The following is an 18879-nucleotide window of genomic DNA, read 5'->3' on the forward strand; positions in this document are numbered from 1 at the left end:
GCAATGGCATTACGCAATACAACCTCATGATAATTAATGCAGGCAGATACTGCAGTGATCAAACATCTTTTGTTGCTAGAGATCCACATATTGGCAGGCCTCTGCACGTGTAGCAACAGTTATTTTCTATATAAAATGTTGAATTTGCCTGAGCTCTTGAATATGCAACAATGAATTAGCTCTCGAGGAGTACAATTAATAATTACAATATCAATTCAAACCATGCAAATGCAGACACATAACAGTGGGCCAAATGAAGCATGTTTCTATGGTGCTGGGTGGAAAGAGCCAGAGCAACTGATTCACAATTTGCTATAAATGGGCTCACCAAAAAGTATCAGGACTGTATTCTTAAAGGGAACATTTTTGACGCGTGTGTGTGTGTGTGTGTGTGTGTGTGTGTGTGTGTGTGTGTGTGTGTGTGTGTGTGTGCGTGTGTGTGTGTGAGAGAGAGAGTAACCAGACTGTTTAATCCTGTTTTTTTCACACTATGAATTAACTATATAGTTAAAGAAAGAAAACAACATTTTCTGAAAAATAATTCGCCTCTATTGGACTCACCTGATCAGCCAGTGATACAACCCCACATCAAAGTGTCTGAAAAACAACAACATATAGTCATTAGAAGGACGGTTCACACACTTTAATGTGGATGTGGTATAACATACAAACAAGCCAAAACCCACTTTTAAACATCGTTTTCTGAAGATAAGATAGGATAATGAAAGATGAGATGCTGTGCTAATGTCAGGGTTTCCTCATTTACCCACCTCCCATGAAAATCTGAATTTGCAAAAATCTGAAGTCGGCCTGACCTGGTTGTTTTAAATATTCTCCGCTTGTACATTATTTTCCGGACAGCTGAATGGCTGGTTTGTAATTGTTTGTAGATCTTTTTAAATCCCATTCCAGACTCATGTGCATCTACAGCCTTCTGATGGCCTCAGAGAGCTCTTTTGATCTCGCCATGGTGATACCACTCCTCCAAAATAGTCACTAACAATGTTCTAATCATTTGCACCTGATCTGGTGCACATAGATTCTAATGTCAGTCTGATATGATTACCCTTGCATTTTGGCTATTTGTCCAGGGACGTAGGAAGTATATTTTACAAAGGGGTGCTGCCTAAAATGTTGTGACCTAGAGAAAATGTTGCATATCACTTGTTTTTTTAGCAATTGACTTTTTATGGGAGAATAACATAGTGGTGTTAGTGCGAGTGAAAAGCATGAAATGCTACATCTATCAGGTGATTTTACTGTTTTACTGTAAATCCTGCCATTTTCACTTTCTCGTAAAGCCCTTCCTGTTGGCATCAATAGGGTTAACTACCATCACAAATCCTGCGCTCCATGTCTCCATCAGGCGTTTTAAGGGGATTCCAATTCACTCAGCATTGGACTTTCAATAAAACCCGTCAATAAAAAAGTATCGAATAAAACAAAACACAGAAAAACATTCACCTCAGCAATTTGGTAAAGTGGAAGGGGTATTCCTGCACGGATTAGTGATATAGCTTCCAATTAGTTTACATGTTAAGTTCCTTGTCAGCTGTTTGATTATAATAAGTTTAAATCAAGGGAATAACTTGAACCAGCAAGATGGCATTTATATGGTACGTTGTTTTCTCATGATGAAATTAATTCACACTTGTCTTCTCTTCATACACACACCAATCAATCCCAAACTATATTATTAAAAATTACTTGATAAAGGCTGCAGAACATCAACAAGACAAACAAATAATTTGGCAGCAAATACATTTGAAATTAAAGGGTTATATATTCAACCGGTTATATATTCAACCCCCCCCCCCCCACACACACACACACACAGTTACTATGTAATTTTACTAAATCAATTTTACCTGTGACGCACTGTGTTATATTGTTTATGTACAGGACATTGTTTATGAACTGCAACTCTTGGATGACATCTGCTGTATAAATAGGGGTTATTATCATTAGTATGCCATTTAAAAATGTACTCTGCCTAACTACTCCCTTTCTATTTGGGGCTCCATTAACATGTACAGAAGTGTGCCCTGAAAAGCTAAATGATGTTTGGATCAGACCCTGTGCCAAGAGACTGGAAAGCCAGGACAACTTCAGTGTCGATGCTAGCCGCCAAAACCGTGAGATCAGAGCTGAGCGACCTGCCAAATCCTACATTTCCGCAGCAGTCAGTTTCCTTAAAGGGCTTATTTGTCACAGACCATCCCTCCTCCATCCATATCTGTGAACCATTGAAGCATTTAATTTGCCTATGTTTACCTGGATTGGGAATGCCAATAAATCAGGTCTGTTCTGGATCCAACGAGCATACAGAAGGCAGTGTTTCCTCTACATGCATTTATTCGTGGCGGGCCGCCACAATTGAATTTCCTCCGCCACCATTCAGATTTCTCCCAAAAAAACAACAAAAAAAATTAGGCCGCTTTTCAGACCTTCACAGCGCTAGACACACCCACAAGCGCGAAGCGACGCGCTTGCAAAACTGTTTTGTGATTGGTCGAATACATCTAGGCTGCGTCTAGTCTACAAACTACTTCAAATGTTACAATCCATTACAGATTGATTAGCAACACTGCATCAGCACGACGGTGGGTTATTGCATTCTATGGTTCGTGTTCTTATACCAGTGCTCAGTATACAAGTATTTTAAATGAACATTCGTAATGTAGTCTGATGTTCATGGTCAACTAAATCAGGCTATTTTGTGAAACAATTATGTTTCCACTACCTTAGAACTACTTAAAGTAATTGCCAGAAATGTTAGCTAGCAATGTTAGCTAGCTATGTGTTCATAAATTCCTGGTTCCATTTTCAGATGAGTTTGTTAAAGTATTTCAAACGAAAAGTACCAGAAGATGAGGAAGATGGTCAGGTAACCACACATAGTGAAAAATATGATGATAAATACGATGTAATAATATGATGAGACGGTATGATATGGCACGTGTGTGGTGGTCTTGCGGCCTGTCTCGTTCCAGCGAGTCAACTCGTATACATTGTGCGCTCTGCGCTGCGGGCTAACGATCTTGTAACTTCGCAGACAATAGCAGCATTTAAAATGTTTTTTAAAAAAGTTTAGTTTATGTTCAACTGGAAAAGGTAGTTCATTTTCATCTTGTTGAACTTTGCACAGCATGTTACACTATTGATTGCACTTTAATTCTGCTGTAGTGCGACTACCATCACTTATCACTTTATTCCTTATCATTACTTAATTTACTTATTTACTTGTGATTATTGTGATGATGGTATTGTTGTGATTATGTACCTTGCTGCAAAGCTAATGTTGAAGAACCACAGCCAAAGATTTGTATTATTGTGTACTGTAAAATAAATTCTGATTCTGATTCAAGATTTTTTTGTATCATTAAAATAATAATAGTTACAACAACCATAAAGCCTCCATAATGATAATGAAAAGAAGGGGAGACGATTTTTTTATTGACAACGGAATTACATGCTGGAAAAACATGCAGACACAGACAATAAGAGACACACGGGAGAAGTACGGGAAAACATTTTATTTTTTTGGGCCATCCTCGAGTTTTGGCTGAAATTACGTCGTTGTTTTGAGCGCGCGTGCGCGTTTCATGCGCGTGCACGGTCAGCGCTACCCGCCACCATTGTAAAAATTCCTGGAGGAAACACTGGAAGGTGTTGAAGAGAGGGAGATGATCAACTCCCAGAGGCCACAGAGGCAAAGGGAAATATTACATAACAAATCAGATGGAGGCAACGGGGTGTATAGTAGGATCTGTCTGTCAGAAAAGTGAGGGAAATACTTCTGTTATGAACTCTATGTGCAACATAAAACTGTTGTAAAAAAATAAAAATAATAAAAGGACCTGTGTTTGCTGATGAGCCAAATAATTAATTATTATTATTATTAAATAGACAGAAGAATTGGAAGCCTAGCGCTTAACATTAAAAGCTCCAATGCCTGTTTTCACATTGATGTTTTTAATTGAAATAACTACAATTGAAAATAACTTTGCTGCCGTGAAAACCACATCCCCCTCCTTTCCTGACTTTATTTCTTACATTTTTTTTTTACATAAAAAAAAAACAAAAAAAAAAACACTCAAAGTATTCACTCCCTTTGCTATGACACTCAAAATTGAGCTCAGGTGCATCCTGTTTCCACTGATGATCCTTGAGAAGTTTCTACAACTAGATTGGAGTCCACCTGTGGTAAATTCAATTGATTGGACATGATTTGGACATGATTTGGAAAGGCACACACCTGTCTATATAAGGTCCCACAGTTGACACAGTGCATTGTCAGAGCACAAACCAAGCCATGAAGTCAAAGGAATTGTCTGTAGACCTCCGAGACAGGATTGTATCAAGGCACAGATCTGGGGAAGGGTACAAAACAATGTCTGCAGCACTGAAGGTCCCAACGAGCACAGTGGTCTCCATCATTCGTAAATGGAAGAAGTTTGGAACCACCAGGACTCTTCCTAGAGCTGGCCGCCCGGCCAAACTGACCAATCAGGGGAGAAGGGCCTTGGTCAGGGAGGTGACCAAGAACCCGATGGTCACTCTGACAGAGCTCTTAAAAGGACTCTCAGACAGAAACAAAATTCTCTGGTCTGATGAAACCAAGATAGAACTCTTTGGCCTAAATACCAAGCGTCATGTCTGGAGGAAACCAGGCACCGCTCATCACCTGGCCAATACCATCCCTACAGTGAACCATGGTGGTGGCAGCATCATGCTGTGGATGTTTTTCAGCGGCAGGAACTGGGAGACTAGTCAGGATCGAGGGAAAGATGAATGCAACAATGTACAGAGAGATCTTTGATGAAAACCTGCTCCAGAGCGCTCTGGACCTCAGACTGTGGGGAAGGTTCACCTTCCAACAGGACAACGACCCTAAGCACACAGCCAAGATAACAAAGGAGTGGCTTCAGGACAAGTCTGTGAATGTCCTTGAGTGGCCCAGCCAGAGCCCAGACTTGAACATCTCTGGAGAGATCTGAAAATGTCTGTGCACCGACGCCCCCCAACCAACCTGAGGGAGCTTGAGAGGATCTGCTAAGAAGAATGGGAGAAACTGCCCAAAAATAGGTGTGCCAAGCTTGTAGCATCATACTCAGAAGACTTGAGGCTGTAATTGCTGCCAAAGGTGCTTCAACAAAGTATTGAGCAAAGGGTGTGAATACTTATGTACATGTGGTATTCGAGTGTTTTATTAGTGTTCCTACTACTACGTAAGAATGCTTATTTGAATGTTGGTACACCTCAAACTGAGAATTGGAGAAAATCGCTCTGAATCAAAACATGTGTTTTGCAACCATCGCGTTGGTAGCTACCTAGCAGCTAAAAAGAAAACCTTGCTATGTACTAACACCTAACTGCATGTTTAGCACATCACAACATGCTTATAGAACATAAATATGCTAAAAACACATAATTACTGTCTCGCACTGCTGGTACCCAGGTCGCCGCTTTACATTACACAGCAGCAGGAGTTGGTTGGGCTTGACGTGCTGAGACAGCTTGTACATGAGACAGCTTGTACACGAGACAGCTTGTACATGGTCTGGCCTCATCTGGTATGAGACTGTAATCCAGGGGTCCCCAAACTACGGCCCGCGGGCCGGACACGGCCCCTTATTTGGACCGGCCCTCTGAACAATGCCAGAAACATATTTTGACATTTTAATTTTAAAATCATATCAGTATTTGATAATAAATGTTGGCTTTCAAATAACAATTTCCCGTAGTTATAAACGATTTTGATTAATAACATTATTAGTTAGTTTCACTCGCCCACAGAATGGTACATTCGACGTAACGTTCCGTCGCGAGCTGGAACGAAAATTCAAAGAGACGAAAAATGGCCAATCGGTTGGGAAAGAGAAAAGTTTATTCAGAATGCAGGGGATTTAACCAACAGTGGACAAGCGACTCTTTTTTTTGGTTCAATGCAAAGAGAAGGCTATTTGTCTCATCTGTCAAGAAGCGGTGTCTGTGTTCAAAGAATACAATCTGCGCTGACACTATGAAGCCCGCCACAAAGACAAGTATGCTAGTTTACAAGGCCAAATGAGAGCAGACAAAGTGTTAAAGCTAAAAATGTGACTACCAGCTCAGCAGAATACGTTTGTACGCGACACCCAGTTGAACCAGTCATCTGTTCGTGCCAGTCTTTAGGTAGCTAAACTGAATGCAAGCAGCGGTAGGCCATTCAGTGATTGTGAGTTTGTCAAGAAATGTATGAATGTGGTCGCGGAGGAGGTGTGTCCCGCATTGAGTCTGTCCGCAAGTACAATCACCAGACGAATTGAAAAAATGGGGTATAATGTATATGCCCAGCTGCAGGAGAAAACTAAAGAATTTGACTTTTGTGGCATTAGCACTGGATGAGAGCAATGACGTGCAGGACACAGCACAGCTGCTAATTTTTATTCGCGGAGTTAAACTCAAACTTTGAAGTGTCCGAGAAGCTGGCAGCCCTACAGTCTGAGAGGTACTATGACAGGAGAGGATATATTTGGTAAAGCCAAACGATGGAAGAGTTGGATCTACACTGGTCTAAGCTGGCGAGCATCACGACTGACGGGGCTCCTAGTATGGTTGGCGCTCCAAGGGGGCTAATAGGACGCATGAACAGAGACATGGAGGAACGAGGTCTCCCCCCCCCCCCCCCCACTACAAGTCCACTGCCTGATTCACCAGCAAGCACTGTGCTGCAAAGTTCTGAAGTGGGAATCTGTCATGAAGGTGGTGGTGTCATGTAGAAACTTCATCAGAGCAAAGACTCCGCACAGAAGCAATTACCCGCACAGCAGGTATCTTAGGCTAGCTAGCAAAGTGACTCTCACTGAGAGAGAAATATTGTTATTATTTATTTGAGTGTTGTCATTGTGAGGGTGGTGCGCTGTCAAACGATATGTCCATGATCTGTGTCAAGGTGCGCTGTCACCATAAGTTTTCATGGTGCTCCGCTGCGCAGATTAATCAGTAGCACAGGGTTCGAGTCATTTGGGAGCCAATGGGAGCTGAGCTTTGTGTGAACGTTTTGGACCACGTAATAATGAGCAGTCTCTCTCTCTTTCTTACTAGGCTATTATTTATTTTGACTAATGAAAACTTTGTTGTAAGCTAGGCATGAATTGCAAAAAAAAAAGTCTCCGAAAACAAATGTGCGCTCCCTAGGACCCAGAGAGACTAGGTTTGCACTGGCTTCTATTCAAAGTGATCATGCAAATAACTGTTATTGTCTTTGTGTCTATATGTGTGCCCATTATGGTTTAAATGGGTATGTCATTCAAGGTAACTGTAAGGTCAGTTTCAATGCTCCATGATGAGGTTACAAGCTACAGTCAGGGGGAGTGGTGGCCTAGTGGATAATGAGTTGGGCTGGAGATCAGAAGGTCATGAGTTAAAATCCCCCCTGGGAACACCACCACTACCCCTGTGGGCACCACTACCCCACGTGTGCCCTTGAGTAAGTCACTTTAGTTAATTTTAAGTTACTCCAGGGAGCCTGTCCCTGTAATCTCTAATTGTAAATCCCTTCGGATAAAAGCGTCTGCTAAATGGTTAAAATGTATATAGTGAGGTGCCTGGTAAAGGTATTCATTGCCGTGGACGTGACTTGGAGATGTTGACTATCAAAAAAAGCTGTGGTAGCCATGGCAATGCTTCCCGATTTTATTCTGTTTGTGTTTTTGAAACTGTAACTGTAACTATTATAATAAAAAGGCATTTAGGAAATGTCACGTCGTGCCCTTGGATGTCCGTTTGGTATGACTAGTGTTGAATACCATAGGCCGCTTGGTTTACATCCAGAGCTATAACATTTAATATGGTCATGTTTTGCAGCCCCATCTTATCCATCAACCTTATACCACCACAAGCTTTGGGCCAAGCTGACTGAAAACAAATTAAGGATTGCACCTTGTATGTGTACAATTCACATGAAATTCTAAATATTTTAATGCATGCACAAACTTAGGCTAGGCAATTCTGCCCCCTGCAGTATACGTTTGCTACAACAAGAAACACAGATTTGCTATCAAAGATATAACAGTGGGCATTTTTTTGATGGGTACAATGGATTTATCCAGCCATACCAAGCTTATCTGCTGATGCACAATTCATTCATAATCCACCCCTAGCTCTAACCTTTCCTCTAAACTTAAACTGCAAATTCTAACAACAAAAAGCAAATACCGGTATACATTTGAATCAGGTTAGATGATAGTCAGTTCAAGCACAACCAACCAGTGACTACTGTAAGTGTATGTGTATGTGTATGTGTATGTGAATGTGAATGTGAATGTGTGTGTGTGTGTGTGTGTGTGTGTGTATGTGTGCATGTGTGTGTGTGTGTGTGTGTGTGTGTGTGTGTGTGTGTGTGTGTGTGTGTGTGTGTGTGCATGTGTGTGTGTGCATGTGTGTGTGTGCATGTGTGTGTGTGCATGTGTGTGTGCATGTGTGTGTGCATGTGTGTGCATGTGTGTGTGCATGTGTGTGCCTCACCTCCACATCCCAGTGAAACTGTGCATGATGCTGACACAGCGCGGAAGCTCCGGTGGAGCTAATCCATCCAGCACCGCCAGCAGAGACGGAATACCAAACAGAACCAGATACTTCACATAGAAGAACTGAACAAGAGCCAAGGCAAGCCCACCTGAGGGGAGGGGGGGAGGGGGGAAGAGAGGGAGAGAGAGAGATGAATTGCATGCAGGATGGTATCAACATTTGAAGCTCTGCATAATTTGTTGCCCACTAAAAAAGAAAATAATAGTTTTAGTTTTGGTTTGAATTGTGGCTTTATCATGTCAAATTAGAGTCACCCAAATATGAAAAATTAGGTTTCTGTCATTATTCAGTACTAGTAAAACAAAAAGATCCTGTCATTTTTCAGTAGTAAAAATCTAGTCCTGTTACAGTACTCCCTCAAATGGTCAGTTTTGGATGGGTGTGATTTAAGAGGTAATAATGTGTCCCTCATGGCAACCTCTTCATGTTATACTCAGGCTGCATTACCTTGGTATACCAGTATAGATTGGTAATAATAATAAAATTAAAATAAAATAAACCAATTATCAAATGAACCAATTATATCACAATTTGTTTAAATTATACATCCCTCCCATTTTAGCCAGCATTAGCAGTGCACACATTGTCATTTCCTGGTAGGTACAGAAAACAGCCAAGACTAGGTGAAACTGGCCATTTCAAATGTGGTAAAACGCAGCAAGACTACTCAGAATACAAAAGGAGAAGAAAATGATGTAACTAACTACCTTGTTTGAACTAGCACAGTGTTGTATTTTGCAAGCTAGCTTACATAACTCATAAAAAATGTAATAGCATCCAACCGCAAACAGAACTGCTGGATAGGTCCATATAAGAGACACTGTAGGCTCCTAACTAATTGGTCAACGTTACACTCCGCAAAAACAAACGGTGAACCTGGAAATGAAAAGCTCACGAGACTGTCATTCAAAAATGCAAACTGACAATCAAACATGTCAAACATGTGTCACGGTCACGGCCAGTCAATCCTGTAGTCTGCTGGCTTGAGACATTGTGATCATTTTAAAAAGCTGCTTCTTGATTTTCGGTATTTTAATCAATTAAATAATTAATGTATGTAACCTAACATTTACCCAGAAGCCTAGACTAAACAGCTATCAGGGCCATGAGAGGCAAAGCACCAGGGATTCCCTCTCTGTCTGCATACTGAGCTAGTAAAAGCTGACATCAACACAGCTACCGAGGTGCTGACTGACCGATTTAGCAAGATCTGAGAGCATAATGCCATACCCCCACCTTATCTTCAAACTACCTCGGAAAGGCAACCTCAGCAATTGTGACATCTTTTTTTTTTTAAGTTATTTTTTCTGAGTTCTTATTTTTTCACTCATATTTTCATTTTTATTGTGACAGAGATAGTAGAGATTTGACAGGAAGGATGGGTGAGAGAGAGAGGAGGGATGACATGCAGGATGTCCCCGGCCGGAATCGAACCGGGGACCCTGCGGTTACATGGTCAGCGCTGAACCCGCTACGCCACCTAAGCGCCCCAACCTCAGCAATTGTGACATCTGACGAGGCGTAACACACTGTTGATGACATACTGAGACAAGAGCAATGCAGAGACCACATCCTTGCCCGACATAACATCGTCAAGCAGGGCCTCGAGTGGAATTCACCTCTCTACGTCAACTTCATTGATTTAAAAAAAAGCATTGACCTTGTTCACCAAGACAGCTTGTGGAAACGCCTACAGAATACCACCCAAGATCATCAATCTTCTTGTAGTCCGAAGTCCTACTGCACTTTGAATGCAGTATCATCCATAACAATGCATTTCCAGAGCAATTCCAAACAGGGCTGTCCAACTACAGTATTTTTTAACAGAACAGTCTTGGGTGTTTCTGGTTCACTCTGAGATAAGCCTCAGTGGCGATGCTGGTCTGAACATCTGTGGCGAGCGCAACGCTGTCAGTTTCTTTTAGGCTTAGCTTCCGTTAGCTTGTCTTTTGTTTCTTCATGCTTTTTCTCAATCATTTTTAGGAGGCTGAACAAAACTAGAGGTGCATTCAGTAGATTCCCGTCCCATCTGGAGTTCAACTCAATACAGCCTCAAAACTAAAATCACGCTGTCCAACAGCAATGTAAAGCAATGTCTTCTATATGGTTCAGAATGTTAGAGAACAGTAAAGGTAGACGTGCAAGATTGGAGCTTTCACAGTGGCAGCCTTCTAACAATGGCTGCCTCTTTGCTGGATGCAACATATTACTGGCAAAGGAAGGACCTGTACAAGAAGACCAACTGCAAGAACCATTCAACCATGAGATGAAGATGTGCAGGATCTTGTGCAGGATGAGTTGGGTCACTCACGAGGCAAAGCAGAAACCATGGCAACAGACAGACCCCAGTGGATTTTTCTTTTTTTTGCAGCCTTATGTCCCACCCAGGACGAAGACGATAAAGTAAAGTAATTAAGTAAATAAATATTGCCTGATGGTGCACATTTGGTCCAAGCGTTATTGAAATAAGATTTCAGTACTTTCATTCTATATTGATTATTGACTTTGCTATTGTTGTAGTTTTATATCAAATATACTGAGAATTGAAGTCTGTATCTCTACATTCTGGGAAATTGTAGCTAACAATTCAGTCTGCCTGGGGACAGTGCCAATGACTGGTTGTGCAATAACTCTGTGGTTATTGGGACATTTCACACACACACACACACACACGCACACACACGCACACGCACACACACACACACACACACACACACACACACACACACACACACCTACCGAAGGCCCAAGGGGGAAGAATTCCAAGGTAGGTCTCGTTGGTCTGAATGGAGTGCATGTACATGAAGTGGATCATGTACTCAGCTGTTAGCCACCACATAAAGATTCTCCCAGCTCTGGCCACCAAGGGGACGACGGCCATCTTACTACCACTTGTCTCAGCAGGTCTCTGCATCTGCAAAAGTTAAAGGAGACAAGACCAAACTTGACAAGTGAGAGACTATCACTGGAGGCAGAACACGAATCAACACAAGTGACTGGGGACTCAATTAAAATCGAATATGCATTGCATTGGCAGTAGCAAATAAACACTACCACTCCTCCTCCCTTGTCAGAACATTCTTGTTTACAAACAATAAAGTAAAACAACAAAATGTTTGGGGTATAATGATATGGTACGTAGTAGAGTCAAGAATCAATGGATATACAGTATATCATGAATTCAAATGACCATGAACAGAGGAACAAATCCCAAATTGTACCTTTAACTATGATGAAGTAGGTGAAAGGTTGAGGATGAGAGGAAGTGAACACGTATTGGGTGTGTGCATAGAGTCCTACATCCTGGTAGCTACTTGAATGGGACTGTTTGAAATATTACTGTATTTCACTCTCTGTTCACCCATGAAGAGATTTACTGCACATTCTTGCTTGCTTCTCCTTGCCACACCCAATGATGAACGGCACATAGGATTGCACAAACATATTTCACTCTCTGTTCACCCATGAAGAGATTTACTGCACATTCTTGCTTGCTTCTCCTTGCCACACCCAATGATGAACGGCACATAGGATTGCACAAACATTTATACAAGTAAAGTGAGTTAAATAATTCAAACTTAAATGGGCACATATGACCAGTTTTCTATGGAACAGAGCTTGTTAGAGTTGGGTCACTCTGGAGGCAAAGCAGAAAACATGGCAAAAGACAGACCCCAGTGGAAAATGATTTTTGCAGCCTTTTATGTCCCACCCAGGACGAAGACACTATTTTACAATAAAGTAAAATAGTGAACGTACAGGAAGAGGGTAGAGCAACCATCACATCTTCTCCAATAGTCAGTGTAGAGATGGGTGAGGAAAGTATATGGTAAATAATGAAGGGGATTCTTTCCATGCGAGTGATCATGCTACCCCCATAGAGAAGTAAGCTTCCCACGATAGTGGGCTTCCCTCGTCCCAGATGCTATTATATTGCTCATTCATACAGTACAGTATTCAATGTAGGTCAGAGCTAGTGAATAATCTTAAGGATTCATGTATATGGATTGTCAGAAGAACACTCTCAAAGGGCTAGCCCGCTAAAAATACACTGTAGGCTACATAAGTTTCCTCAAAGCTTCATAGCGGTAAGAATCATATATAAATATTTACAGAAATTCTAATATTTAAATATACCACTTGATTATAATTAATGCGATTTTTAAATACTTAAATGAGTAGAATAACTGTATTATGTTATCATAATCAGAACCACAAGCACCTATGACTTGTATGTTTGTGCATTTACTGTTAGAAGTAATTTATTTTGCTTTATTTTATTTTTTTAAATGTTGCTCTCATGGAATGTCATTCCTTGAGCACTTCATAGGGCTTTCACACCGGCAAAGAACCGTTCCGGTTCGCGAACCAAGTCTGGAACCGGCCGGCGCGGAAACGTTGGTTCGCAGCGGGAACCAGAAAATAGTGGTTCTCAAGCGCGAACCAAAACGTAGAACAGTCACGTGTCAGTGGGTGTGTCATATTCTAGGCTGCAGAGACCAGCAAGAAGGAAGTAGACAAAATGTAATCTAATCTAAATCTAATCATTAGTGATAAAAAATGTTTATCAAAAGTTTCATTATTCTCTCTATCACATGCTCAGCAAACACGCACAAACGCGAATTTCGTAAGCCATTTCTATTCCAGTAATGGAGCAGCGGGTTAGTAAGACAACGCGTGTAGAAAGTGTCTTTTGTTTTGTTTCATAGAAAATTGTGTTTATTTCAGATACTGTAGTGGAAGATATTATCCTCTTTTCCAGTGAAGTAGCTGCCATCTAGTTGTGAAATTGTTTGTTTATCCCGCCCCTTCATCACCCATCGTTGATGACGCGGATGGTTCTGGTTACACTGGTATGAACGCGGGCTCGTTCGCCAGACAGCACAAACATTCGGAGGTTCCCGATCGCGAACGTGAACCGGAATGGTTCTTTGCCGGTGTGAAAGCCCTAACAGATATGTCATAGAAATCAAGTGCAATTTGCATGTGAACATGTATTTACTTTCCATTGTTTACGTTTTGTTAGTGTTAAGTCCACTGTAGGTGATGGATGAAAGATGATTTTAGTTCAAAGCTTTCCAGAAACTCACTTCCTGAATGTTGATCCCCATTGAAAATGTCTCTAGATTCTCAAGAACCATGGCATCCATCCATCCCATCCTTCCAGCTCATGAGCTGACATCTCACCTGTTGGATGAAGTCCTTGAAGTTGATAATGGGTCCATTGTAGAACAGCGGATGGTAAAAGGAGTAAGCCAACAGCCAATATAGCTGCATTAGTCCTCCAACCTCCAGGGGGCGCCAGCAGTGCTCGAGGCTAAAGCTGACGAAGCGGAGGCCACAGACAGCAACACTGAACAGTAAGAGCGTGTACTCTTCCTCTGTCTTGTACCAGCCTCTCTGTCGAGAGACAACAATATGTCTGGTTAATGGGTGCCACCATGACAACAAAAAGCATTAAGTCAATAGGACCCAGGGGTTCTGAATGTTGTGGATAGAAAGAGGTAGTATCTAGGGGAAGGGACTGGGAGCAGGGGTGCAGGTACAAGTCTTGAACCTCACCTGTAACTCCTGCAGTGGCTGGACGTGAAGGGTGGAGAGCAAAAGCAGGGCACAGCCCCACGACAGGGCAGGTCTACGCAACTGGGCCGCAGCCAATGACATAACCAGATGGGCCAGCAGGACGCCCACACCTTTAACCCCCAAAGCTCCATAGGCGGCCAGGATGCCATACACAGACAGCACTGCCACCTTGAGCTGGTGGAAAAGAGAAAGCAGCAAAGCGAAATAATGTTTCGTTCCGATTTGTATCCCAGTTTTTTTCCAGTAACGCCTTATTTTACAGTTCCTGTTTCAGCCGGAAATATCTCATATTTACTTGTACATGGGACTGCACTGTATGGATTTGGATTTCTGAAGCAGTGAAACAGCCTCTCTGAACCAGTGAAACAAACGAAACAGTCATGCAGAGGCACCAACGCTCTGCTCGAAACACTGATCTTCAGTGACATCTTCTGGTTCTTTTAAGTAAAGGCAGTAATCTTTTTACCGTCTTTGAATATAGTGATATACATTTCTTTTCTTTTTTTCTGTACAGAGTCCTTGGGTCACTTGAAACATATGATTAGATGCAGCTTTTTAATTACATTTATAGTTGTTAATAGTAGTCCAGTAGATTTTCTTTTTATCTACATGACTAAGGGGTGTGCCAAGTACTCAAGATACTGTATTTCTGGATACAATCATGACACAAGTATTTCTTAAGTGCAACTTTATTTGTACATATTCTACATTATGCTTTTGACTACCATATGTTTCAGATACACGTGATGGTCTTGCTTTTATTACCCTGGGAACAAAGACGCTGGTCAATCTGGATATCGCTGCATGGCCCAACAGAGTCCACAGCAAAGACTTCTTGGCCCAGTAACTCCAGAAACTCCACTCGAAGTCGTTGGGGTCCTGATAAAGAGAAGCCCTGCTTATAACAAATGTATACTTCCTCCCTCCGTTATGTTAGGTCATTACAGATCTAAGTGTCTTGGATTGGTAAAAGGACATAGGGAATTTTTACTTCTATTCAAGTATTAGCTGAATAGTTACTATTCAGAAAGAGGTAGAACCAGCATCCAAGTTCATGGGACAAAAGAAAACTAATATAATTCCTGTGCAACAACACCGGTGCTGTAGATATAACATTCTAAATGATCCTTGCATGTTTGAAAAGAGTACTCCTTGGAAATATTTACCCTTTTAAATCCCCAGATTAGAAAACCTTTATCCAGTTGGAACTCTCTCTCCAGTCCTGCTTCATGATCTGCGAAGAGGGGAAATGATTTAATGGTACTTTGTGGGGACATACATTACAGGACTACAGACATTAGAATTCTGAATAGTTCTGCTTTGAACCAAGGATGTAGCCAGAGCTTGTGGGGTCAACGTACTGTACCAACATCAACAACATCAGGTTTTTCCATTCGGCTGATTGTGGGAACAGGGTCATTGTAAATGTTAACTAAACTAAATACATCCTATCCTGTGTGTCTTGAATGAAATGATTATTGGAGGAGGTGGAATTCCGATTTTCGAGCTACTCATTGATCACGCTTCCTGGAATAGCCGTAGGACTTTCTATTATATAGGGTTTTGTTTGGGTTGCTTGTGTTTATGAGCTGCAATCAGGGTTGCCAGATCTCGTGAGCTAAATGGACAACTTGAGCTCTTAATAAAAGCCCAAAACATGACAGACATCTTTACCTTTGGAGAATCTGTGCAGTTCATAGAAGGAGTAGAGATGGGAGCCGAGAGAGAGCACCCAGTACACGCCGATCTCAGCATCTGACAGTGCTGCAAGGTGGGACTTCTGTTTAGATGCCATAAATGCCGAAAGTGCAGTGAGCCTACAATGAGAGAGTGGGTGAAAGATAAAAGTATGCAAAAAGATAACAATAACAACAACAACAATATAACATAAGATGAACAGAATATCAACTACCACGTCTGTTGCTTCGATTGCGTATGTTACTTCGTTTACATAAAGGGGTGTGAGAACGCAAATCAGAGAAAACATTTATGCAACAATGTTGCAAACTCATCCACTTGCTCCGGGTCCTGATTCGGACTTTCATGTGAGAACACGACCTCTGTATTGAGTATTGAGTCTCTTAGACCCATTTAATTTATAGTTTCTCCTCACAAAGTGTTATACTGTACATAAAATGAAAGGCCATGGTCACATACAGTTTCCTCTGTAAGTATTTGGACAGTGAAACATGTGTTCTTCTTTTTGCTCTATACAATATACATTTGGATTTGAAATCAAGCAATTAATGTGAGATTACAGAGTACAGATTGTGTTCTTTCATTTGATTTTCATATTTCAATAAATAGGCTATTGGTTTTACCATTTGAAACAACAGCATTTCTTTTACATAGTTTCAGGCCACCAAAACGATTTGGACAGATTAATATGATGTCCAAATTAAGCAATCGTGTTTATTAGTTGTATGCCATAACTGTCTGAAGTGTGTGACCCAGTGACCCCACCAGATGCTGGGTATCTGCACTAGTGATCCTCTACCAGGCCAGCATTGCAGCCCTCTTCAGTTGTCGTTTGTTTTTAGGTCCTTTTGCCTTAAACCTCATCTTCAGCTAATTAAACATGAGTAACATCATCAATGAATGTTAAAGGAACCAAAGGGAACATCATCAATGAAGACAAGTAAGCCAGTTCCAGTGGCAGTGACATGTCCAAACCCAAACAGCCCTCCACCATGTCTCACAGAGGAGGAGGAGGTATGCTGTGGAGCTGGAGTATGCCACTCTGGTACATGTTCATATGTGTCTCGTCTGGCCTCAAGACCCTCTACAGACGTTTAGGTCTGTGCACTTCTGCTGGACAGGGTTACAGTTTGCAAACTGATGTGTTTGCAAACTGTAACTGTAAAGTTTGCCGTTTGCAAACTGTAACCCTGTCCAGCAGAAGTGCACAGACGCGCTGCATGTGTATTTAAGTGAAGAGTTCTCTGCGACTGAAATCGAAAAATCCCATGGAAATCAGTGTTTTGTTGATCTTAGAATTATAAGGTTCTATCTCCGTTTAGGGTAGTTCAGAGATATTGAGCGTCAAAGTTTTTACATTCCATTATGTTCTGTGCGATGGAACCTTTGTATTTTATGAATTACTAACTCAAAAATGTCAACATTTTAAAAATAACACCACACAGGCATTAATAAACACGTAATGGATCAGATTATGTAAAAAAAACTAAATGTTGACAAAAATGGAGATAGAACCTTATCATTCTAACGTCACGATCTGATGTGTTTGCAAACTGTAACCCTGTCCAGCAGAAGTGCACAGACTGCATGTGTATTTAAGTGATGAGTTCTCTGCGACTGAAATCTAAAAAAATCCCATGGAAATCATATCAGTGTTTTTGGCGTTTTGGTTTCAAATGAACGAATTGTTCTTGATTAAAAATCAGCCCGCACCCACAACATACTCCAGCGTAAGAATTAGGGAATCTGCCAACTAGTCTCACAGGACTAGAACTGTGTTACTCACGTCCGTTGTGTAAATAACTACAATTGTATTTCGACATTGTGGCAATTCAACTGCATCTTCCGCCTTCTTACGTGCCCAGCTGTGAGACACGGAGACGTGGGGTCTGCGCGATTTGTAAGCCGCTCTGTACCGGTTGGGAGGGGTTTGGTTTGGCTCACGTTTATCACGTTTTTGAGCCCTCCTCCGACCCGTACATCGAATCATCTGGCGTCATCTCGTGACGTTAGAATTATAAGGTTCTATCTCCATTTTTGTAAAAAAAAAAAAAAAAAAAAAATCTGATCCATTAGGTGTTTATTAATGCCTGTGTGGTGTTATTTTTAAAATGTTGCCATTTTTCTGTTAGTAATTCATAAAATACAAAGGTTCCATCTCACAAAACCTAATGGAATGTAAAAACTTTGACGCTCAATATCTCTGAACTGCCCTAGACGGAGATAGAACCTTCTCATTCTAAACGGAGATAGAACCTTATCATTCTAAACGGAGATAGAACCTTATCATTCTAAACGGAGATAGAACCTTATCATTCTAAACTCACGATATCCCAAAGTCGCGCACGCGCAAAATGGTGAAAATTGAGCAAGATTAAACTACATCAAGCGTGCTAACACAGTGTTGGGCCATGCACATTCAACTTATCAAAGTTTGCAAGTGTGACATTGTGCCAGCAGAAAACCATTGGCCAATTGGAACAACTTACTTGGTTCCATTGCTCTGCTGAAAAAAATGGTTATGTTTATTCCGAAGATTGATTGATTGATTGAAAACTTTATTAGAAGATTTGGAGGAGTAGGTACATGAAAGTACATATTACATACAAGGTAATCTAAAAGGATAAAAACCCAAGAAAGCCACTGGCTTATTTCAATTGGGGTCCTTGATTTTCAATTCATATGAGAGAGATAAGTAGTGCACATGCATAGGCCTATATGGGTAAACTGTGTGTGTGTGTGTGTGTGTGTGTGTGTGTGTGTGTGTGTGTGTGTGTGTGTGTGTGCGTGTGTGTGTGTGTGTGCGCGTGAGATACAGGTATGAGTGTGAGCAAACTACCATGCAAGGTGCCGGCCAGCTCATTGGGAGCAATTTGGGGTTCCGTGTCTTGGCCAAGGACACCTCGACACATGGCCAGCCGGGGATCAAACTGGCGAACGCCGACCTTGCGATCATTACCATCATTATCATCACTACCTCCTGAGCCACAGTCACCCCAATATGTACTGTAGCTGAGGTCTCAC

At 41.4% G+C, this 18879-nt stretch overlaps 1 protein-coding gene across 1 annotated transcript in view; it reads right to left on the reverse strand.

Moving 5' to 3' along the window:
• LOC308174094 (protein-cysteine N-palmitoyltransferase HHAT-like) overlaps positions 1-17727 on the reverse strand; it is a gene marked incomplete at its 3' end in the record, with an annotated part of 41497 nt that extends 23770 nt beyond the window's left edge. The window contains exons 1-9 of the mRNA XM_080549148.1: positions 17642-17727; positions 15832-15974; positions 15324-15391; positions 14923-15036; positions 14137-14331; positions 13762-13974; positions 11314-11488; positions 8512-8662; positions 562-597 (exon numbers count right to left, since the gene is read on the reverse strand). Of these exons, the coding sequence (XP_080405274.1) occupies positions 562-597; positions 8512-8662; positions 11314-11488; positions 13762-13974; positions 14137-14331; positions 14923-15036; positions 15324-15391; positions 15832-15952 (1073 nt within the window). The 5' untranslated portion in view covers positions 15953-15974; positions 17642-17727. The remainder of the gene's footprint in view (positions 1-561; positions 598-8511; positions 8663-11313; positions 11489-13761; positions 13975-14136; positions 14332-14922; positions 15037-15323; positions 15392-15831; positions 15975-17641) is intronic.
• Between the last annotated feature and the right edge of the window lie 1152 nt (positions 17728-18879).

Source organism: Nansenia antarctica (assembly GCF_963989245.1).
Source record: "Nansenia antarctica genome assembly, chromosome: 19".
NCBI classification, from domain to species: domain Eukaryota; kingdom Metazoa; phylum Chordata; class Actinopteri; order Argentiniformes; family Microstomatidae; genus Nansenia; species Nansenia antarctica.